Source organism: Lutjanus erythropterus, chromosome 2 (assembly GCF_056507025.1).
Source record: "Lutjanus erythropterus isolate fLutEry1 chromosome 2, fLutEry1.hap2, whole genome shotgun sequence".
Classification (NCBI taxonomy): Eukaryota; Metazoa; Chordata; class Actinopteri; order Lutjaniformes; family Lutjanidae; genus Lutjanus; species Lutjanus erythropterus.
The window spans coordinates 5621994-5646867 of NC_139318.1; the positions used below are offsets into that span (position 1 = coordinate 5621994).

The following is a 24874-nucleotide window of genomic DNA, read 5'->3' on the forward strand; positions in this document are numbered from 1 at the left end:
TTCACCTCCGCAACACCAGTTAGCACAAGGCCCATTAGAGCTGTGGGTGTAATGTGAGAAACAGTCGGTCCCCGGAGTTAAATTGACACTCTGTGGGCCACAACTCTGATATCAGGCTGCATAAATCAGATGTCAGGAAGCATTCCTCTGAGGCTGCACAATAGCATGTGGGTATGTTCACTTAGAATAATTAAAAGTGTGTCACCAGCCCAGTGAAATAGGATGAATTTGCCTAATCTCTCATGTGCAGTTCAACATATTCTAACTGAATAGCTGAGTGTGGTGATGCTGTGTCACCTGTGCGGGTGCTGCTCAAGTCCTTGTATGTCAGGTTTGTGCTCCCAGCTCCCGCTGTTGTCCCGAGGCCACGCCCACCTGCTCCCAGAGGTGCAGTGGTCAGACTGACACATGAGCTGCTGACATGGTGGCTCAGTTTGCACATTTCCCTCACTCCCCCGGGTTTATCCTGCCAGGCAACGCCGTCCCCGCTCCTCATATCTCATCTGTGTGTGTGTGTGTGTGTGTGTGTGTGTGTGTGTGCATGCACCTTGTGACTGTTTATCTGCACAACCAAAGCTTCTCCTTGTAAGCTGCCCCCCCCGTCCCCCCTTGTATTTTTTTTTTCATCTGCCTTTGACACACAATGTTTATTCACACCTTTCAGCCCCTGCCATGGCAGCTGGTGTCAGCATACTGAGTGACTCGTCTTACTCCATGAGTGGAGCCCGTGGTGGAGACATCAGCACAGAGATGGAGACAGGTAGGAGACCTCTGTTGCTTGATTCATTTTAGGGCTGCAACTAACGATTATTTTCGTCTTTTAATCTGCTGATTCTTTTTTTAATTAATTGATTAGTTGTTTGGTTTATAAAATGTCAGCAAATGATGAAAAATGTTGATCGGTGTTTCCCAAAACTCAAGATGACATACTCAAATGTCTTATTTTGCCCACAACCTGAAGATAGTCAGTTTACTGTCATAGATGAGTAACGAAACCAGAAAATAGTCACATTTAAGAACCTGAAATCAGAGACTTTTGACTTTTTTTTTTTTTAATTACTCAAACCAATTAATCGATTATCAAAATAGTTGGTGATAAATTTAATAACCCATTGATAATCGATTATTTGATTATTCATTGCAGCTCTAATTCAGTTATTTTTTATTTTGATAGGCAAAGGACTGTAGACTTGAAATGAGGTGAAGATAAATTTCCTTTTTATATCATGTTGAAATTAGAAATTACTTAGAAGATTTTTAATATGAGCTCACAGCTGGCCAGCTTTAGCATCGAGACAAAGCAAACAAAAGTAATTTATTTGTATGAGAGGATATGCCATGTATGTAGCATGACATTAGGATTACTATAAATTGTGTTTATGGATGATGTATACTTCAGGGGTCAGCAGGTCTGACGAGGATTGTTGCTAAAGCATCCAATGAGAATTAAAGGATGGTTTACAGAAAAATCCATCCTCTTCCTTCCCATCAGTAAAACATTCTTTAGTATTGATGCTGGTGGTTATTTGTGTTTTGTGAATGAGACATTTGTCATCATGGATATGGTGAGACAACATTGTTGTGTCTCTTAAAAAGACATAAACATGACAGTAGTGGCTAACTTGAGAGGTAGTAATGAGGCAAGTGTATTATTAGAGTTTTACTGAATAGTTTGAAGCTTTGAAGCTTAATTCATAATCTTCAAATTTTAAATTACATTAATTCATTCAAATACAGCTTTTTTGCATGTCTTTTCATTGTTTAAACTCAGTCTTTCTGTATAGACGCAAATAATTATTGGGATTAGGGGTGTGTCGTATTATATCATTTATGATATATCATTATAATTTTTTTCATGACAAAAAAAAACAAAACGTCATGATAATTGCAATATTACACTGGAAAGGCTAGTTCCAAAAAGTGGAGCAACGTCAGAGGTGTGGTAGTGGTTTGGTTACAAAAGACGAGATGTACAGTAAACCACACTAATGTGTATGAAGTGCAAGAAGACTGGAGCAGCAAAAGAACAGCAAACTTATTTCAACCTAGCTGAGTACAAAGAGATTAAGAATACCATATCACCCAACCCTAATTAGGATATGCTGATATTATTGGTATTATACTATTTGTAGAACTAGACTCCAATGGTGGCTGCATCTTGCTTACAGCTTGTGTGATCTAAACATTTTCTAATGTCCACAACACTGTGAAGTCCAGAAGTCAAAATTCATTGAAAACAGGTGATGTAATCATTTCCAAAATTCCCAATATGTTTTTGTTCAATGAAATATTCAGCATCAATCCATATTTGTTGGCATTTAGCCTTTCAAAAAAAACATTTTCACTGCCACAAAAGACTCTCCCGCACACAGAGGGAAGCAGAACCTGTGTTAATGGGGCGGACTAGGAGCCCTCTAACAGCACCATAAATTACATTTATATAACCACAGTAACAAAAGCATCTTTTTTGATTCTAATAAAAACCCCATGTAATCAGATGAATAATTTTATTCAAAATGAGGGTTTTGTTAGAGGCTCTTTTAAAGGTACTGACGTTATAAAATGTCAGACATGCAAAGCTTAATTCAAAAACCACAATAGAACCTTTGAATGAAGAAATGAGACATTTGTTATATCCCTACTTTTCAATAACGAATGTGTTTAGGATGCACTCTGAGGTGAAGTTGTTTCTAAAAAGAATCCAATATCGCTGCCATCAGGAAAAGATTAAGATAGGTGAACCTCTGACAGTAATCTGTCTCCTCTGGAGCCAATTTCCTTGATTGGCCAGCTTTCAAACTGATGATTAATGAATGAAAAAAAATCCAAACACACAGTAAATCTCTTGACAACTGTTCTATTTTTAATTATTTGACTAAATAAAAAGAGAGGGGACCATAATCATAATTGCTTCTATACTGTACAACAGAAATAACCTGAAAAACAAGTGATGAACACTGGAAGTTATAACCTAAAATGTGTTTCAGACCCCATTACATGATAAAGCACCTGCTAAAATTATTTGTTTTATACACATAGTAAAAGGTGAACGCCATTTATTTTTACTCAGCTTTCTGAAATATTATGTTCTGAATTATTCTCCTGTCAGCCCTCTAAAATATTCCGATCTAAATTTCAGAAGAAATTTTGTCATGATCATAAGCCTGGTTAAAAAGGCAGCAGAAAACGTGGAAAAGAAGTGACGTGGTAAATGTGGCTTGTTTTCAGTATCCTGTATTTACTGTCCATAACATTTAGATATTGTGCTCTCTGTAGCTGCAGTGCTCTCTCTCTCTCTCTTTCTCTCTTTCTCTCTCTCTCTCTCTCTCTCTCTCTCTCTATCTCTCTCTCTCTCTCTCTCTCTCTCTCTCTCTCTCTCTCTCTCTCTCTCTCTCTCTCTCTCTCTCTCTCTCTCTCTCTCTCTCTCTCTCTCCCTCCCTCCCTCTCCCTCCCTCTCGCTCTCCCTCATCTCTGCTGTTTGTCAGTCTGCCTGCTGTTCTGCTCCCACACACTGAGAGCCTCAGTGAGCTGACAGTATCATTTCACCTTTTGGCTTCAGTCTGATGGGGGACTGACTGGCTGCTGAATTGCTGAGCAGCCTTCAAGCGCATTGTCTGTATTATAATCACGCAGTATTGTCTTAAACCAGTGGATAATCCTCTCATTGTTGTAGCTGTTCAAGCATACAAATATGTATTTATTAACACAACAACTTTAATTGTTTTAACAGCAGGCAGTAATAGGGATAGTTTTAAAATATGTGTGCTCAAGGCCATAAAACAATGTAGTTCTTACTGTCTTTTTGTTGTTGTTGTTTTAGTCTTTAACTTAACATTGTCAGACAAACAAATCAATTTTCAGCACAGCTGGCCGACTCAGTTACAGGCAGAGCTCAGCTGTCAGTCATGACATGAATCACCAGTTTTTATATCATATATATCAAATCATATTAAAAAACAAATTAAAAAACTAATGTTGTCCACTCTATATATGTTGAATCAGTATTAAATTGACACGGTATTATAAAAAGAAAAAAGAAAACAAAAAACTCCTTATTTGTAGTCATATTCAGCTTTCAGCCCTGTTTCAGCCTCCTGGGAAAAATACCAGATTCTTTAGCTTCTAGATTTTTGTTTTCCCTGACTAGTCACTAACCTCTGTCTGTCTGCTGTTTGGTGCTGGACAGGTAGTGTGCAGCCAATGTCTTTTTTGCCAGCAGACAGCCACCTGCTGTGGCTAGAAAAAGGGTTGTGGAGGGCAGAATTTAACCACTGGAAAACCAAAACAGTGAGCTAAGATATGCTAAAAAGGGTTGCTTAAAATGGACTTTATGATCTTAATGTTGCTCATTTGTGGTACAAAGTATCTTGAGACTTTTCCATATCAATTAGAAACTTCATATTGTATGTGTAACATAAGTCATAGTGATATTCAGTCAAATGTCCATCTGCTTGTCTATTATTGATTCAGTCAAAATCAGTAAAAGGTGTGTGATTGTTAACATGTGGTGTGTTCAAGGCCAGCAGCTGTACAGCCTTGTAAGCAAGCTGGTACTGCATTTTCCTCTTTCCTTTACAAGCCGCCAGCCTCAGATCTGTGTGTGTGTGCGTGCGTGTGTGTAATTTGTGTGCGCAACATTCGCCCCATCTACCTCCCACTGACGACTTTGGAAATGGTTGCCATGGTGACACTTCAAATGCTGCTGATGAACTGATAGGTTGTATTTGCCTCTCTTTGCCAATGGGTGATTGTTGTGTGATGATTCACCATGGGCACAGGGCTGCTGAGCCGGGAGTCTGTGTCAGTACAGTGAGTGCATGCTCGCAGTGTGGCTCGGTGCAGGCAGCAGCACAGCCCCGTGCCGTAAGATGCCGCTACACCGATCACGCCACTCCATAGCCGGGGAGATGACGGGCTGTGTGAGGAGGCACAACCGCAGGCACTCGGCCTCAGACATCCTGCTGAAGGTCCTGCAGCGGCGACGCAGCTCTGCACTGGAGATCCTGTCCTCCTCCTCCCACAGAGTCATGGTGGCTGTCAGCATGAACCAGCCGGAGCCTCCCACTGACCGCAAAAGCCGCAGATGTAACCACACTGAAGAAACAGCTGTTGTTTTGGGGTTTGATGATGACTTCAGCTGCAAGGAAAGATGTGCTAACACTGATGAGCCAAATTGTCCTTGTTTGTTTTTTTCTCCGCAGCCAGCGCCAGGGTCCCTACAGCAAAGTACACCAAGATGGGGGAGACCCTGAGGCACGTCATCCCGGGTCACATGCAGTGCTCCATGGCATGTGGGGGGAAAGCCTGTAAATATGAGAACCCCTCTCGCTGGAGTGATGAGGAGCAAGCTGTTAAAGGACTCTACTCGTCCTGGTACGTTGGTCAGTCAGTGTTCATGTACTGTCCCTCTGAGTGCTCGATCAACATGGCTGAAACATCAGTAGTTACATGAAAAGTCAATAAATTTGTCCTGGCTTTTGTTTTGCACTATAATGTGTTTTTAAAATGGAAAATCACTGAACATGTGAGAGCTTTAGTTGCAGTGTTTTTGTAGGTTCCCTGGATATATTTCTCTGTAAAGGGTCTTTGGTGTCTTTAACTCTTTAAACTGGTACACTCCACCCCACCATACACCCATTTTTGTCTCTTTTTAGGGGGCAAGGGATTTTCAGGGAGAGTAATTAATTTAAAATGCAGCTCAGCACTCTGTTTTTCTAATCATAAGTCTGAAATAAACATTGTGCATTGGTTAGACACCTTTTTTTGAAAGTTTAAAGCGTATAAAGGCTTAGAACATTCTGATTGAATTATATTATAGTGATTCCTGTGATGCTTGTTGTTGTTGTTGTTGCAGCAGTTTTTGGGTTCACACCCTTAACACACAGATTTGGTGCTAAAATTAACTTTTTGACCACTTGAGAAATAATAAAAATGGTCAAAAATCCCTTGAAAACATGATAAACCCTAAGACCTCGAGGAACACTATAGAAAAATTCATGCTCATTAAGTAACAGAAACTTCTGACTTTGGACTGGGTCGCACAAACACAGATTAATTTAGGTTTAAAATGAGCAAATCCAGATTCAAAATGAAGCAGAACTCTGTTGCACAATTAAAAACTAATCTCTGTTTAGTTAATCCATGCTTATTGATGTAAACTGAAATTAAATGGAGTTTAGTCAATATGGAGATGCTTGCTTACCCAAATGATAATAAATACATTTTTAAAAAATGCGTGTCATCAGGATCTAGTAAGTATAACTATATAGAGATGAGGGAAAACTCATAATAGCTCAGCAAAGAAGCTCTATGTCCTTCTCCTTTGAGAAAAACTTGTTGGCTTAAAGGAGAAATCTGTAATACATTTACTGTAATAAATCATAAAGTGACCATGATGTGTCATCAGAGAGCCAGGAAACGTGACATGAATGTTACAGCTGCAGTCTTCCCCTTTGAAACTCTCTGGACTGGAATAACTGTTTTGTATGTACATTTCACATTAGTCGGTGTTCAAATTAATGCTGAATTTTTAGGACTCGTCCTTGCTTGTTATTATCAATTTATGAGGTTGTGTGCATCATACACTCCTACGCAGCGCCTGCCGCCTCCCTGTCTCTGCTGTGTCTGGGGAGGAGGTGGCAGGGGGGAAACAACTTGCTTCAACCATAGATCGTATATTAAATTGGATTACAACCTCTGTGATATACGCTCTATGGCTCCATCTTGCTATTTGGACTGCTGTGCTTGTGTTTGCATACACAGAGGCTATATACAGTATTACTCTTTTAATGATCAACTGTACTGAAAGAAAGAAGAGATGCATCATGAGGCTGTCCCTTAACTGCCTTTGAGGGACTTGAGGATTTTGCTCTGTCCCTCTCAAAAAGGCAGCTATTTTGAAAAACCATGATTTAATTGGGTTTAAAAAGTAAAAGTTATTGATGCAAGCCAGCCTTTGAGATTTCTGTAAGAATAGCATTTTTTCAGCAATTGGATGGCGAACACTTCAGGAAAGCCTTACATACTCTGAATGCTCCAGGTCTCCAGTTCGTGGTTGTGAGGTTTCATGAGTGTGATTATTCTCAAGGTCACAATAAGTTATTTTATACAGAGCGGTCTAGTTTCAATTAATGTTCTCAGTACAGTAAATGGCTGCTACGGGCATCAAACATGAGTACGGTTGGGCTCATCAAATCCCAAGAGTCTCGGCTTTCCAGTCAGACCCAAGTTATACAATTCAAAACTGGTTAGGAACACCAGCATGCAGGAATATTCAAGAACTGGCGAATATAACACACATATACTGCATGCAGAATGGATAATAATGTTGGCCAAAGATGTGGGCATCGAAGAGGTTACATTTTTGTTTAACTTGCTAAACATTCCTAATTCAACATTATTTTATTTCATGATTTTGCTGTAACTCCCCCTAACTTGTCATATTCTCCACTTACAGGATTACTGACAACTTGCTAGCTATGGCAAGGCCTTCTACTGAAATCATAGAGAAATATAACATAATTGAACAATTCCAAAGGTACAGTAGTCTCCTTCTTTGACACCTCATTTAAATTTCAGTGTTTTATTTGATTTATTTGATTCTTTATTAACATTCAGATTAACAGTGAAATGGTGGTTGGTTGTTGAATGTTTGCTCCACCTGCGATGCTGTCACTTATCAATAATGTTTGTGTTGTGTTGACTTGTTGTGGTGCACTGCTCTGGACGCTGACACGGACCTGTTGCTGTGCTCAGGTGCGGTTTGAAGACGGTCATCAACCTCCAGCGGCCGGGGGAACATGCCAGCTGTGGCAACCCCCTGGAGCAGGAGAGCGGCTTCACGTATCGACCCGAAACCTTCATGGAGGCAGGCAGTGAGTCTATATCCACCCTGACCGGCACGTCCCGTAAAACTCCCTAACAACAAGACACAAACCAATCAAATGTTACGTGCAGAAAAAAAATCTACATAAATGTAGTCAGTGAAATAAACATGAAGTGATGGAGATGAGTGTTCTGAAAATGAATGTGGTATGAATGATTTGATATAGTCACAAGGCCATGCTCACACTACTTTGAATTTGACAAGAAACTCATGCATTTTCTCCATTGTGGAAGAAAAGATGGAGTCAGACTTCATTAAAAGGATTGCATAGTTTTCATATGCCTCACTTAATTAAAGAGGCTGCACCACACATAGTAGTAGTTCTAAGAGCTTAGTTTTTAACTAAGATATACACCTACCAACTGCTTAATATTGCTTATGTGACTGGTAACTGTCACAAACTCCAGAAAATAACTTAGATGGACAGTTCACCCAAATATATATATAAAAAAAAAACATATTTCACCCTGGCCTTTAGTGCTATTTATTCGTGAGTTTTTTGGTGTAAGTTGCAGAGTTTTGGAAATATTGGCTATAGAGATGTCTGCCTTCTCTTCAATATTTACATATACACTGAACAGGCATAACATTATGACCACCTGCCTAATATTGTGTTGGTCCCCCTTTTGCAACAAAAACCGCCCTGACCTGTCAAGACATGGACTCCACTAGACCCCTGAAGGTGTGCTGTGGTATCTGGCACCAAGATGTTAGCAGCAGATCCTTTAAGTCCTGTAAGTTGTGAGGTGGGGCCTCCATGGATCAGACTTGTTTGTCCAGCACATCCCACAGATGCTCGATTGGATTGAGATCTGGGGAATTTGGAGGCCAAGTCAACACCTCAAACTCGTTGTTGTGCTCCTTTAAACCATTCTTGAACCATTTTTGCTTTGTGTCACGGTGCATTATCCTGCTGAAAGAAGCCACAGCCATCAGTGAATACCGTTTCCATGAAAGGGTGAACATGGTCTGCAACAATACTTAGTTAGGTGGTACGTGTCAAAGTAACATCCACATGGATGGCAGGACCCAAGGTTTCCCAGCAGAACATTGCCCAAAGCATCACACTGCCTCCACTGGCTTGCCTTCTTCCCATAGTGCATCCTGGTGCCATGTGTTCTTCAGGTAAGCAACGCACACGCACCTGACTATCCATGTGATGTAAAAGAAAACATGATTCATCAGACCAGGCCACCTTCTTCCATCGCTCTGTGGTCCAGTTCTGATGCTCACGTGTCCATTGTTGGCGCTTTTGGTGGTGCACAGGGGTGAACATGGACACCCTGACTGGTCTGCAGCTATGCAGCCCCATACACAACAAACTGTGATGCACTGTGTATTCTGACACCTTTCTGTCAGAACCAGCATTAATTTCTTCAGCATATTTGAACAACAGTAGCTCGTCTGTTGGATCAGACCACACAGGCCAGCCTTCACTCCCCACATGCATCAATGAGCCTTGGTTGTCCATGACCCTGATGCCGGTTCACCACTGTTCCTTCCTTGGACCACTTTTGATAGATCCTGACCACTGCAGACCAGGAACACCCCACAAGAGCTGCAGTTTTGGAGATGCTCTGATCCAGTCATCTAGCCATCACAATTTGACCCTTGTCAAACTCACTTAAATCCTTACGCTCGTTCATTTTTCCTGCTTCTAACACATCAACTTTGAGGACAAAATTTTCACTTGCTGCCTAATATATCCCACCCACTAACAGGTGTCACGATGAAGAGATGATCAGTGTTATTCACTTCACCTGTCAGTGTTCATAATGTTATGCCTGATTGGTATATATGCATATGTATGTGTTTTACAATCCAGTTATTCAAGGTAATCCACAGACCTTGTTGTGCATGGATTCATGTGGGAACCACTGTTTTTAATAGGCCTGGGTGATATAGCTGAAAAACCTACCATGATAGTGAAGTTTGACATTGATAATTATTGATCACGTAGGTTGTGACTAATTTCTACATGAAACTACTCATAACAAAGTCTGTGGATTATCTTGAGTAACCAGGTTATATTTTTAGAATTTTTCTGTGTATTTTTTTGGTGCTTTGAGCACCACAAGCTGAGTACCATTTAGTCCCATTATATAGGAGAAAAGGCAGACATCTCTATGGCTGATATCTCCAAAACTCTACAACTCACACCAACAAAATCTAGATTATAAATAACACTACAAGCCAAGGGGAAATGTGTTTTATCATTGAATGTGTATTTTGGGGTGAACTGTCCCTTTAAAACCATTAGTTGATGAAGTATTGTTTCAGCTTCTTATGACGCAGTGACTTCTGTGTTTACATTGTCGATTGCTTTCTGACTGGATCCTACTGCAGATGTCTCCTAGCAACAGATTTACATTAGTCAGGGCCTTGGTACAGTAATAATATACACTCAAAATCTAAAATCTAGTGAGGACTTAAGTGTAAGTTAAATCGTGTGTGTGTGTGTGTGTGTGTGTGTGTGTGTGTGTGTGTGTGTGTGTGTCTGTGTATGTGTGTGTGTACATATATATATATATATATATATATATATATATATATATATATATATATATATATATATATATATATATATAAATTGTGAAATGTAACCCTGATAAAGTGTAGAGCTCTTTCCACGTTTGTAGAAGTTGTACAGGATGACTGCGTGGTAGAAAAGTTGTCTCTGTGGAACACATTCAGTCTGAATTGCAGTATTCTACAAGAGGATGATTGTAGGATATTACATGAGTGACTAAGGTAGATGTAATATATTCCTGCAAACATTAATGTTTTGTGTTGTGCCTACATCCGGAACATGATATGGTCCCTAGTAACCATGTAATCACCAAGGGGTTCAACACATGTCATGTCTTTTGAGGTTGGCAAACTTGATTTATCTTCCTAACAAGCTCTCCTGAGATCTTCTCCCAAGTCACCTCATCAAAGCATCTCAGCTGCCTTTTGAATAGTGCTGCCGTCTTTTATTTAACACTCCATAAAAAAAACCTCCGGTATAAACACTGGCTCTTTATCTTGCTGTAGGTTTTATCACGCACAGTCCTTCACAACCCAGCTTGGGCCTTTAATGAACAAGCAGCTCTTTAGAGCCTCTTTCAGACAGGCTGCTCTTTATAAAAATGTGAATGTCAGTGTCATGTGTGAGTGAGCACCTGAGTCACTTTTATGGAACAGTTATGATGGCAGTCTTACTCAGTCAGACCTCTCCATATCACTTTTAACACGCCACAAGTCTGAACTGAATGTCGTCAGTTAAAAGATAAAAAGTTTGAAGGGAAAGGTACAATATATATGGAGGGGTTGAATACACAATGTTTTGCCATTTAGGATCACAATAATACATTCATTACCTCGATCTTTGATGGAAATCTGGGACACAACTTTAAAGGGCCAATATTTTCAATAAAAAAGATCACTTTACAACAAAGATTATTATAATAGCACATTTTTATACCTATGTTATCAGTAGGTATTCATAGTTTTGAAGGCTTTTAACACATTTTTAAATTGTTTGAAGTTGTGAATTCTTGTCTGGGAGAAGGGTGATTTCTAGCATTAATATTTTTGGTAGAAGTTTTTTTTCCGTAGGACAAGATTTGTCCCAGCTCTCTAGAATGGATGGTAGATACTGAAGAGCTCTGAACTCTTCTGGCTTTGTGTGTTTCAGTTTATTACTACAACTTTGGTTGGAAGGATTATGGTGTGGCATCTCTGACAACAATCCTTGACATGGTGAAAGTTATGTCCTTTGCTGTCCAAGAGGGGAAACTGGCTGTCCACTGCCATGCTGGTCTTGGAAGAACAGGTTTGTAACAGCAGCTATTTGTAACTGCTGAAGTCCTTAGTTATGCTTGCAAAAATCTCAGTTTTTAATTTGTTTATTTGTCATCATGTAGGTGTGTTGTTGGCTTGTTACTTGGTTTTCACGTCGCGGATGAGCGCTGATCAGGCCATCCTTTTTGTGCGAGCCAAGAGACCCAACTCTATCCAGACCAGAGGCCAGCTCCTGTGCGTCAGGGAGTTTGCCCAGTTCCTGGTCCCCCTCCGGAGCGTCTTCTCCTGCGCAGAACCCAAAGCGAGTGCCGTCACCTTGTCCCAGTACCTCACCCGGCAGCGCCACCTGCTGCACGGCTACGAGGCGCGACAAATGAAGAACGTGCCAAAGATCGTTCAGCTGGTGTGCAGGCTTCTCATCGACATCGCGGCCAACAGACAGGTGGTGATCGAGGAGGAGTGGCTGGAGATCCCAGACCTCACCGCAGAGGTGGAGAAGACAGTTTCCCAGCAGGCTCTGCAGCAGCTCGGGAAAGAGTTGAGAGGGAAGGGGATTCCTGTTCAATCTTGTTCGTCTCATCCTCTCAGCCCGCCTTCTCTGCAGTCCAGACCTCTTCACGATCAGCCTCTGGTCAGTGATAACGAGCTGGACCCTCTGTGGAGGCAACAGAACGCAGAGAGTCCACTGAGGTCCTCTCTGTCCAACAAAAGGAGACTCAGTTACAGCGATTCTCTCCTGCACAAACTTGGACTGCGGCAGCACCATTTACAAAACCCGAAAAGCAACAAACCAATCAGCTGCTGGATCAAACACTCCCTGTCTCACAGCAGCCTTACAGCCTGTAAGACTCCCACACTTTGTGACGTCTCTCCTCAGGACATTACCAGCAGCATTCAGGACCCTGACACAGACGCAAAGCAAGACACGAGAGTTTTAAAAAAGCAGCTACACAAGGGCCATCAGAGTTTGTCTTTAGATCTGTCTGAGCTGGGAAGAAGATCCCACTGGAACGCCCCTCTGCCTGCCTTAACAACCAAGAGCAAACTGTTAACCAGTGAGGAGCAGCCAGATGTTGATGTGTCCGTGGGTGGAGCAGACAGAGGGAACATCACAGAAGATCCCTCCATCACTCTCCAATCTGAGCTCTCCCCGGAGGGCAGACGCCTGCTGGTGGCCAAAGCTCTGGCCATGGACCTGAAAGACAAGGACGTCACCTCCAAGGTGTCACTGTGGCAGGTAGAGTAACCCATAAAATACTCTCAAATTTCCACTTTGTTCTTCACAAATTTGTCGTAATGATTGGGATGGCAGCTCCTAAGATGCGTGTTGAACAGGCTAGGGCGGTATCAAGGTTTGAAGGTGTACCAAGGTATTTTCCAAGGGTGTGATTTTCAATACCGTCATTGTGAATAAAGTTATCTAAAACATACTGTAGAAGTTTCAGCAGTTTTTTATTGATGGAAAATGAAAATACAAAATGAACTGAATTTATTAAAACAGGGAACTTGGCCAACAGAATAATTGTCTGGAGGTGGAAAAGAAATAATTGGCTTATTATTTCTGCTCTGTAGGACTCTTAGCTGATCAATTAAAGACTAGTTGTGGAATCATGAAAATATGACTACATATAACTTTACTTTACTACATTTTGTAAGCTAGAGAATGCCACGCAATGGCTTCCATCACCACCAGCTCAGTTTTTATGTTGTTGTTGTTGTTGTTTTTTTTTTTTTACACAAATACTGTCATATACCCTATACCCCAGTGAAAGGTCAGGAGGGTTTAAAAGTATGACAAAAAAGTCTCTTTTCAAGTCTTGTGTTGAAGGAATGTGATTTGTGATTTTTCCTTCTTGAATGACTGAATCATTACAAATATCAAATTTGCTATGTGATGAAGACACTTCAAAAAACCTCCACACTGCAGACACACTCACATCACATGCACTTAGTTAAACGGTGATCTTGTCGCCCTGTTATATCAGCAGAAATGGTCGTTTGATGCCGACACAGACTTTCCATATTAAAACTTTACTCTGCTGACACCAATGACGGGCCAATATTATTGTGCATCCCTAGTCCTGTGATGCCTGAATAAAGTCTTAAGGAACATTTAGCCTGTCTGACAGCCAGAAAACCATTATCTAAACAGTTTGACACAGGCAGCAGTGTCATGTATTGCATATGAAAAAAAAAAGATTTCAATTAAGTTCTTCAAAAACAAGATACTTTTGATAATAATGGTGAAAATGTTGCATCCAGGGCTTCACGTGCCCCCTTTCAGATGCCAGATTGTAATTGTGTGAAATCAGCGTCCCGTTGTTGTGCTGTGTTGATCACAGGAGACTCTGATTCCCCCAGTGTGACTGTCACCTTGTGTTTCTTCCTTTCATTTATGAGCCATGTGGCACTCGCAACGCTCGATTTCTGATTTACAATATGTAACTTCAAGTCAGAACTACTCTTTACTGGTGAATTGTTGTATTAGATTTTTAAAAATCCTTTCCATGGTCCGTACCTGTGCTGATTTTTAATCAATGAGCTGCAGAACAGACTTTTTTTTATCCCTGATGTAAACCTGCATTTTTCTGCCTAGTGCCACTTAATAGTACTCTTCTTTGTTGTGATGTGCAGACAGAGCTGAACTCCAGAGAGGGAGCGTGGGAGAGGCTGTGTGTGGAGAGAGATCCTCTGGTCCTGTCCAGTCTGATGTGGTCGTGGCTGGAGCAGCTCAAGGATCCAGTCATCAGCGGTGAAGATATAAAAGCCCTCAGCGAGAGGAACGTAAACCCACAGAACGCCCTCGACTCACTGGAAAAGGTAGCTGGGTTGAATAATGTCTACAAGAGCACTGTCTGAAGCACACAGTGATCACAGACACTCTACACGCTGTTGAACAGCTGTTTAACACAGCGTTGATAATGGCCCAAGCTATAATCGTTTTTCAAACTATTGTTTTCATTGTTAATGTCTTAAACGCAGTTCAGTTATGGAGTTTTGCAGGAAGTGAGACAGGCAGCCACTGAACTCAAGGTCCAGAGTGTGTATGTTCAGAGCAGTGGGCTTTTGTTTTCAGGACAATGGGCTTTACTTTACATCAACAGACAATTGACAGTTATAAACGGCTGATCAACCCACAGTGGAGGACTCGCTGTCGCAAATTACAATGTTGCGTGTGTCCTGCATTCCTGCAGTGTTCCTGCAGCCTGCCTGAGCCTCCCAGAGTCTGGGGAAGAAGGGGTGGGGGGGAAACAACACATTTTAACCACAGATTGTATTTTAAACAGGATTTCAACCTGTTTAATATACAGTCTGTGTCTCCAACTCACTATTTGGACTGCAGCACTCATTTTTACATGTGCAGTTGCTTCATATTTCTCCTTTGATGTGCTTAATGAAAGATGGATATATTATAATATATAAATTAAATATATAAGTTGAAATCAATCAATCAAACTTTATTTTTATAGCCCTTTTCATACAAACAGTTTGTGCAACACAAGTGCTTCATACAATAAAAACAATAAAACACACACATACACACACACACATAAAGCAAAGACTTTGTAATGGTTAAGACTAAAATAAGAACAGCATTCATAAAAAATGGGAACTGACAGAACATTATCATAAGTGAGGAAAACCAGAGGCAGGATAAAAACTCAAAATAGAAAACAATTTTAAATCAATCGATAAATAAGTAAATAAATAAGTTAAAATAAGATCAAATAAACAAGTAACAAAATAGAAAAATATGCCAGCTAGAAAAACAGATTAATAAAAATAAATTAATAGATAAACACACAATAATAATGAATACAAAGTTCAATTAAAAGCCAAATGTCAAAAATAAAGTCAGTATGTCAATAGTAAAGTCGAAGTGGTGATACTGAAGTCAAAATGTTGATAAAGTCAAGTTGCCTGGTAACTCAGTTGGTAGGTAAATTTGCCCCACGTACTGAGGCTCAGTTCTGTGCAGCAGCAGTGGGTTCGACTCCTGCCTACAGCCTGATCGAGCAAATTCCAAGAATTATTTAGAAATATCTAGAATAAGTTGAAATATTGTTAATAAAGTTGAAATGTTGAGAATTAAGTTGAAATATCAAGAATAAATCAATAATGTCAATAATGAAGTCAACATACTGAGAATGAAGTCAAAATACTGAGAATAGTATGTCAAAAATAAAACTGAAAAAACATTTTGAGAATAAGTTGAAATGTTGAGAATAAATTTCAAACATCAAGAATGAAATTGAAACTGGAAATGTTGTAAATTTGAGACCTGTTGTCCTGTAATGTGATATGTTTCTCCATCCTCCTCTTACCTTGTGACAGGGCCACAGACTCACTCTGCTGTGTATCCTCGACTGTGCTGCTCACCTCCTGCCAATGCCTGAAGAAGTGGAGACCAGTTTCCTCAACCAAACAATAAAAGTGTTTACGAAGGTGAGTATTAACACAAGGTACACACTGAATATATTAAGCTGTGCTTTCTTTGCGTAAATCGGTTTCTCCTGACTCCTTCTAGATCAACCCTGCCTCAGAGAAGTCTTTGTACATCAACCTGAAAGCAATCCTGACTCCCATTCTTCATGAGCTGTGTGACAAAGCTTCGGAGGAGACCGAAGACTCCTGATCCAGCCTCAGCAGGACCGCTCTGACATGAGAAAGACTAAAATAAACAGGGTTCGCCTCTCATTTCTGGGCATTACTTTACTTTAAGCCAGTTCCTTGTATGAGGTCTGAGATCTGCCAATCTGTAGTCTCTCAACATGTTTGAAGATTATGTCGTTTGAAGGTTTAGCATTTCATTTTTCTTGGAAGCTCTTAATAGACTCTAAGCACTGCCATTCTCTACGTTAATGTGCCACTGTGCTCAGTTTGAAAGCATTTGTTTTGTCTGTAATATTTGTGAGGGGCTAGATGTTGCTTTTAATATCTAACTGTTAGTTGGTAGGAAAATGACTGAGACGTTCTCACGATGTTAATGTAATGTTATTTAAATGTGTAACTCAGCTGTTAAAGCTGCTGGGAAGGAGGGGGTCTTATTTAAACCAAAAGATGTTTTTACACTGTGCAGATGCTATGATGTGTCTTATTTATTCTGAACTTCTTCTTTGAAACGCAGCAGTTAGTTTAATAACTTTAAAGGGACAGTTCATTACAAAATCAAAAATACATATTTTTCTCCTGGACTGTAGTGCTGTGTATCCATGTTTCTGGTGTGAGTTGCAGAGTTTTGGAGATATCAGCCATAGAGATGTCTGCCTTCTCTCCAGTATAATGGGACTAAATGGCACTCGGCTTACATGACCTTCTCAAGATAATCCACAGACCTTGTTGTGAACAGTTTCATGTAGGAACTACTTTCTTTCTAGTAGTAAAGGAAGTAGTTTCAGTAGATTCTAACCTGACTCACCAGATGGTTTGTTACATACAGCCATGTGGGAAGTCGTCCTTAGAAACTGTTCGGAAAAGGGCGGGCACTTTCAAAAAACAGTTGGAACGTGATTGGATGAACCATCTGTTATCACGTCTAACATAGGCTAACTTCAACCAATCAGATCAAACTCTCGCTGAAGAGTGAAAACATCTGTTCCATGGAGAAAAGCCTTCAGTGTCGTTCTTTTCTCTTTGAATGAAGACGTACTCTCCAGTTCTGATGCTGTCACAGTATCTACGCTGACCTCTTCAGGAGCCACCATTGTTTGTTTAATACGAGTTGCTTCCATGGACACTTCTCACTGTCATCACACCTGAAACCACGCCCATAGCTGCCAGTAGTCCCTCCTAGGGTGTTGATTGGCTGCAACACTTTTGGTGCAGAAACAAACAGACAACTTGCAGCCTGGCAAGATGGATGCTTGTGTAACCTCACAAATCCATCTGCCTCCCAAGGTAAGAAAGTAGTTCCTACATGAAACTGCTCACATCGAGATCTGTAGATTATCCTGAGTAACTGGGTCATGATTTTTGGCAAGAGACACTGGTTTTGAATTTTTAAAATGTATTTCTTTGGTGCTTTGAGAACCACAGTCTGAGTGCCATTTAGTCCCATTATATTTGAAAAGAGGCAGTCATCTCTACAGCTGATATCTCTAAAACTCTGCAGCTCACACCAAAACTATCTAGATTGATAAACAGCACAACAGGCTAGGGGAAAATTATGTATTTTTGATTTGGGGGCGAACTGTCCCTTTCACCTGACGATAAGTTGGAAGTTAGCTTTGTTCATGTAGAATGTAAGGTGTTGTCTTAGACTCAAATGCACACTGTGGCTGTTGTTAATGGCAATGCAAGTTGGACAGGCCACAGTGCATTTGCTTTTCCAATCAATTTTCTGTCCTTAATACCGCGTGCACCAAAAACCTCTCACTGTACTGTTCTGTTGTAAATGCATTTGTAAAACATCAATCTGCCTCCACTGTTGCATTTAGCAAAATGCTGCCTGCCTCAACCCACACAGTCTCTGTCAGGAAGCTGCTGTGTGTGACGTCGCCTCGCCTGTGCGTGCGTGTGTGTGACTGTGTGAGTGTGTGTGTGTGTGTGTGTGTGTGTGTAGCCGTTGAGACGATTCAGTGGCCGCCTCTCACCTCATATATGTCTTGTATATGGACACAATGTAATGTAGATTTGCTGACACGCGCTGAATGTGGAACACTGATGATATTAATAATAATAATGATATATGAAGGACATGAGACATTGTACTGTGGCGAATTTTCAACAAGCACTATTTTTTCATTGTTACAATGGGCTACTTCTTACAGAATTAAACACAACTTACTGCAAGCTGTATGCACTGTGTGAGTCTCTTTTAATCTTACAGTTGTGGAATATAACTTAAGTACATTTCCTCAAGTTTAAGTTCAAATATGTGGTACTTGAACTTAACTTGTCCAGGGGCATTTCCAAAAATATGAGATAAGTAATAATTATGAGGTAAAAAGTCAAAATAAAGAAATAAAAGTTGAAATTAAGCTATATAATCATAATTATAATATAAATTGAAGTTAACAGATAAAAAGTGAGATAAAAAAAAGATAAATTATGAGATTAAAAGTTATACTTATGAGATAAGTCAAAATTATGGGAAATTGAAGAAATGAATTGAGATAAAAGTCATAATTATGACATAAAAAGGCAAAATTCTAAGATAAAAAGTCAAAAATCTGAGAAAAAAATCGAAACTGAGAAAAAAAAGTCAAAAATCGTGAGATAAAAAGTTATAATTGAGATAATACTCATAATTATGAGATAAAAAGTCAAAATAATGACATAAAAAGTCTAAATTATGAGATATCCTGCTTTTACAGTAATGTATGAGTCACAATAATATAATGATATAGTAGAACAGCCACATGGGATATTTTTCTGTATGGAGTACTTTTACTTTTAGTCCTTTAGGTACATTTTCCTGATTATACTCACATACTTTTACAAGGATCTTATTCTTCCACCCCTGAATCCTCTCAGCAGTTCAGCATCAAACTGAATCAAAGGGAAAGTGCGCCTCCTGCTGTTGTCACAGTGGTGTAACATCAAAACCCATTTCATCACAAAAAGAGATATTTACCACTGAGTTTCAAATGTATGTACTATCTTACGAATGTCCTTTGGATTTAAACAATGTCCTCTTCTGTTGATATGAAAGCCCATTTCCGCCAGTGAAAGAAAAAATATCACAATGGTAAGTCATAATTATTGGATAAGAAGTCGTAATTAAAAATAATAATAATAATAATAATAAAATTATGAAATAATAAAGCAGAAAATATGAGATAAAAGTTGTATCTGTTTGCAGTAAATTAATCTGGATGTTTCTCGTGGATGTAGTCGGCATTAATTAATTTATCATTCATTCAGTCACTGTGATTTGAGTTATTGCTGTAGTCCACGCTCCGCAACAGCAGGCGGCAGTAATGCGTACTTTAAGGTCATTGCGGGCAGCGCCACTAAACCACGAAGAAGAAGCAGTGAGAGGGTGGAGGTGCGTTTCGACATGGCAGACAGGTGGGTAGACTGTATTAATCATACAATTTGAAATACATACAGCTCTATTCCCGGGCGCGTGCTCTGTAAAACACTTACTATTAACAGCTGGTGTTATTTTGTGGCGGGAGAACCAGCTGCTGTACTTTGTACCGACGTTTGCGTTTCTGGACAACCATGCTGGAACGTGCTGCTAGCAGCTAGCTGTTAGCTCGACAGGGTTACCTTAGCTAGCAAGTTGTAAGGAGTGGTTACCAGGCGGCGCTGGCACAGTGCGGAGCGACCATTACAGCACGTTACATATGCTTTGAATTGTTACATTTCTGAGGATTTTCTCATCGCTGAAAACATGTAAGTAAGATATTGTGGTTCTCAAATGCCCAGTCACGTTGGCTAATTATTAGAACCAGCTAGCTTAGCCTCCATTGGCTGGTGAAGGAGTGTCGGTCCTGGTCCCAGTCTGAGGCAGAAAGGCTGAATTTCTGTTTAACGTTAAGGGTTAACTGAATTCAGTCGAAACTCCTCAATTGATAAGAAGTCCAGTTAGTAATAAAACACAGGAGCCCGGCAGAAAAGCGAATTTTTAAATTTATTTCTGTGGTGGCACTGTGCAGACAGAGGTTTCTTGATTTGAAGGGTGTCTTCCTTTCAAATGGACACTTTGAGAGAGCAACATCCGTGTTTGCTTGGAGGTTAAAGGAGATTTGGGTGTAGACAGGCTGCAAGAGATCAAACACAGGAGAAGGTAGACAGCTGGCCTACCTGCAGGCAGCTGGAAATGACTGCCATGTCTGATTTGGACCTGATAAAAGTGAATCCTTGAGCAGACGTGTTACTGTAATTTATTCGTATTGGCTCGTTGTTTCACTCTGTAAAAAGGCCTATAATTTAATGTCTTTAGTATAATACAGTTGGGAAAAGGAAGAGACCAAATGGGATCACAAAATATGAAATGTAGGTGCAAGACACAAATCACTGCAGTGCACACAGAAGAAACATCTGATAATGGAATTTCTAATTTCAATGCAATACTTTCAAATTTGTTAATATTCAGTACCAATTTCAGCACCACAGAGAAAAACATTGATGGCATAACATTTAGATTGTTATTAAAATATATAGTGATGCTAAAACATAACAGCTGTAGAAAATGAGACATGTGACAGGAAGAAGACGGCACTGTGAGTTCAGTGTGAGGAGATGGTACTATGTGGGTACTGCAGTGTTAATTGACAATTTTCTGCATGAGAGAAGAGAAAGTGAGAATGTGCAGCTGGAGTATTGATACTGTTAAAAAGTTGCATTGAAAACAAGATCTTGTTCAGGCTGTAGTCCTTGTAGATTGCTCTAAAAGAATTAAACTATTTATTTGGAGTGGAACAGTGTATAGACCTTTCCTTTATGTCCCCTTCTCTATAAAGTAACTAATTCCCCAAGTAAATAGAATTTGCTTTAATCTAGCAAAGTATTTATAGCTGCAACGATTACTGATTAATCAGGTATTACTTGTTTGTTGAATTAATTGTGAACCTTTGTGATTATCGATTACTCAGCTTGAGTAATTTTCTAAGAAAAAAAAGTCAAATTTCTCTAATTTGAGCTTCTTAAATGTGAATATTTTCTGGCTTCTTTGCTCCTCTATGACAGTTAATTGAATATTTTGGGGTAGTGGGAAAATTAAGACGTTTGACGACATCACCTTGGGCTTTGGTAAACACTGTTTAGAATTTTTCACTATTTTCTGACATTGCACAGACAAACGGCTATTAATTAGGAAAATATCAATATAATATAATAATACCAAGTATCAGCACAATAAAGGGTCCAATGTGTAAGACTTATTGGGGTTTATTGGCAGAATATGGCAAAAGTGAATATGATATTCATAAGAATGTTTTAATTAGTGTATAATCGCCTGAAAATAAGAATTGTTGTTTCCACTATCATAGAATGAGCTCTTTATATCTACAGAGGGTGCAAGTCCTCTTCCACTGAGCCTGAGTTGCGCCACCATGTTTCTACACTTGTTCTAGATGCAGTCTTAATTTCATTATAGATTAATCTGCTGACTATTTTTTAGAGTAGAGTAATTCTCTAGTCTGTAAAATGTCAAAAAAAAAAAGTGAAAAAGCTCATCACAATTTTTTCCCAGAGCCCAAAGTGAAGTCTTCAGATTTCTCCTTTTGTCTAACCAAGTTTTGCTTGAAAGATGACAGTACAATTAATCAATTATCAAAATAGTTGGCAACTAACTTTGTTTGAATCGCCTAGTTGACTAATCGTGCAGCCCTGCTATACACCTCAAAAATTGGTATTGGTGAACTGTTTGAGTCCTTGATTGTCAAACTGTGGTGCACTGGTGTTAACACAAGCTCTCTTTAGTGGTATGTAGTGATACATTTTTAAGGGGAAAAAAAGTCAAAATTCTCTGATTTTACCTTCTTAAATGTGAATATTTGTTTGTTTTTCTTTGACAGTAAACTGAATATCTTTGGGTTGTGGACAAAACAAGACATTTGAGGACATTGTCTTGGGCCTTGGGAAACATTGATCACTATTTTTCCACATTTTCTGACATTTTACAGGCAAACAACATCTAATCAATAATATAATTGATGGTTAATTGACTATGAAAATAATTATTTGCAGCCCTAATCAACCTGATTAGTGGGAGTTAGGAGGTGAGGTAGGAGGTAAAATAAAGACACTGAAAATGAGTGGTTCAGAAACACTGTCACCTCGGCTCCAAACCAGAGCTACTGCAAAAAGAAGGGCAGATCAGGAGAATATTTCAGATATGAAATGGATGACAATGAAATGAGCACAAGGGCCTGTTGGTTACATATGAAGTGCCAGTGAAGTGTCCACAGCACCTGCTAGCACCAAACGGCACAAAACAGGAAGGTGGTATTGGAGAGCTCAATATATTTTGTCAGGTGGTACAGACTGTAAAAGGTTTGAGAAACACTGGTTTAAGTCATCATCACGGTAAAAAGCCAACCCTTCTCTTGTTTCAGGTTGTCAAATTACATAACTTACAGCTTTTGCTTGTTGTATGTCAGTGTAAGTTGAATATCATTATCGTTTGAAGATGACCTTAAATCATGTTTTTAACAAAACTCTCCAGATCTGTAATTTCAGTCCTCGAGCTTTCACCTGCTCAATCCTGATACATCTCATGTAAATGTCAATGCAGTTGTTAGATGACAGTTTAAATATCACTCCACCTCGTCAAATGTGTGACTTTGCTGTGTGATCTAGCACCATGGCTTGTTTTCTCTGACACTAAGCAAGTCTAATATTATATATCATGAAAATGTAAAATTTTCTAACACTCGCACAAGACCTCTCTATTAGGGGAGGCGGAGCGTCTCCACTGTGCTGTAGCAGGAAACCCTGGTCCGCTTTAGTCCAAATAAAATGTACAGTCAAACTTACACGTTAACAGAAGGCTGTTGTGTTGCCAGGAAAGATCATTGCCTGAGATGATTGCAGTAAAAACAATAGGAAAAATCACCAAATGTTTAAACTTGTCTCCAGGGCTGCAACTAATCATTATTTTTTAATTGCTGATTAATCTGTCCATTATTTTCTTGATTTCTCAATGAATTAATCCTGTCACAATCTCATCAGTTGAAAATTAGGCACATACATGTGCTCCACGTTTGACTTGTTTTCAGGTCATTTCTGTGACAATCATTTTCATTGTCAGTGACTCTGTTGATCGTTTTCTGGATTAATCAATTAATTGTTTGCTCCATAGATTGGTGAAAAATGTTGATCAGTGTTTCCAGTCCAAAGTGACATCCTTGAATGTCTTGTTTTGTCCACAGCTCAAAGTTTTTACATGTAAGAAGCTTAATTAAGAGAATTTGGATTTTTTTCTTAAAAATGACTCAAACCGATTAATTATCAAAGTAATTAGTGATCTGTTTAAGAATCTATTAATAATTGATTCACCAATTATTCATCACACAATAATGGGTGCGGACAAGTGAAGTAAACAGAATGTTTCGTCTGGCAGCTGCTGTCCATGGTGCTGAACCTGAAATGAACAGATCAGCTTCCATCAATGACGTATTTTTGTCCATTGGAGGGACAAATAAAATATGTCATCTGTATCAATCACATGGAAGAACACATTAACTACTGTCTTTTATTGTTAAGCTTTACTCTCAAGTGTGAATATGTCACATACTATAAAGTCACTGTCTGTGTCCGTCCCATAAAACTGAGTATGTTGGGCCCAGTTCTTGTTGGCTCAGATTACAGTAGTTTATCACCCCTAACAGACTGCATCACGGTTCTGTTGTAACTATGGTTGTTCCAATACCAGAATCAAAAATGCCTCTAATACAACTAGAGATTTTCTGATACTGAACTTGGCATGTCGGCTGAATACCAATCCTTCTTTACAACCTTACTAACCTTGTATAGGCGTGATACGATCTCGTTGTTTGGCCTTGGCTCAGGTTAAACCCTTTGAAAACATGAAGAAATAAATACAGAGAATGAATGCCATAGAACCTGACTTTGCCAGTACAGGGGGAAAATGGCTTCCAGAACACTTCTGAGGAGTACCACAGTCCTGTTTTGAGGTTAATAAATTTTGTGGTATTAGATAGATGCAGACGTGTGTGTACTCACCGATACGGATACCAGCATTGTTTGCTGTATTGAAGACAACTCTCGACAAAACCTAAAATCCTGGATCAGGTATTGATGTGTACGTGAGTCCTGTCTTATATCATCTGGTTCAGCGTTTGTCAGACTACACTGTGTACCACCTCAGAAAATATTAGGCCCTCTAAGTAACAAGTTAATAATTACCTGTTAAAAATGTAGTTAGCAATGTAATCTAAGTTTCACTACAGTATAGTAATGTAGCTTAATTACTTTGTTACTTTTGAATTACCTCAATGTGAGATTTAGTGAAACTAATAGGGTTTTAAGGGCTGCAACTAATGATTATTTTCATCACTGATTAATCAGTCGATTATTTTCTCTGACTAGTTGATAAGTTGTTTGGTCCAAAGAATTTTTCACAGTGAAGAAACTAGAAAACACCCACATCTGAGAGTCTGAAATCAAAGTTTTGACTTTTTTAATTTAAAAAAATGACTCAAAACAATCATGTAATTCATCCTGTCAGAATCTTCTTGCTCAAAAATTAGGTTCAAACGTGGAGCTTTTACTTTTCCTGAAATTATT

General features: G+C 39.4%; 1 protein-coding gene across 2 annotated transcripts; it reads left to right on the forward strand.

Moving 5' to 3' along the window:
- Positions 1 to 669: 669 nt before the first annotated feature.
- On the forward strand, positions 670 to 18469 carry ptpdc1a (protein tyrosine phosphatase domain containing 1a). Of its 2 annotated transcripts, none has more exons than XM_084726830.1 (9): positions 670 to 760; positions 5202 to 5373; positions 7457 to 7537; positions 7756 to 7874; positions 11565 to 11702; positions 11794 to 12908; positions 14306 to 14491; positions 16007 to 16117; positions 16200 to 18469. In XM_084726830.1, exons 1-9 carry the CDS (start codon positions 673 to 675, stop codon positions 16305 to 16307), a joined length of 2118 nt encoding a protein of 705 aa, XP_084582956.1. In that variant the 5' UTR covers positions 670 to 672; the 3' UTR covers positions 16308 to 18469. The 2 variants fall into 2 exon arrangements, with proteins under 2 accessions (XP_084582956.1, XP_084582965.1); XM_084726839.1 differs by lacking the exon at positions 670 to 760 and adding an exon at positions 4742 to 5085.
- The last annotated feature ends 6405 nt before the right edge of the window (positions 18470 to 24874 follow it).

What these genes read in the sequence shown, in the direction of transcription:
- ptpdc1a (XM_084726839.1), top strand. Translation starts at nt 4,818, where the DNA reads ATGCTCGCAGTGTGGCTCGGTGCAGGCAGCAGCACAGCCCCGTGCCGT. An exon ending in AAAGGACTCTACTCGTCCTG is followed by an intron (nt 5,374 to 7,456) that starts GTACGTTGGTCA and finishes CTCCACTTACAG; the next exon opens with GATTACTGACAACTTGCTAG. An exon ending in AACCTTCATGGAGGCAGGCA is followed by an intron (nt 7,875 to 11,564) that starts GTGAGTCTATAT and finishes TGTGTGTTTCAG; the next exon opens with TTTATTACTACAACTTTGGT.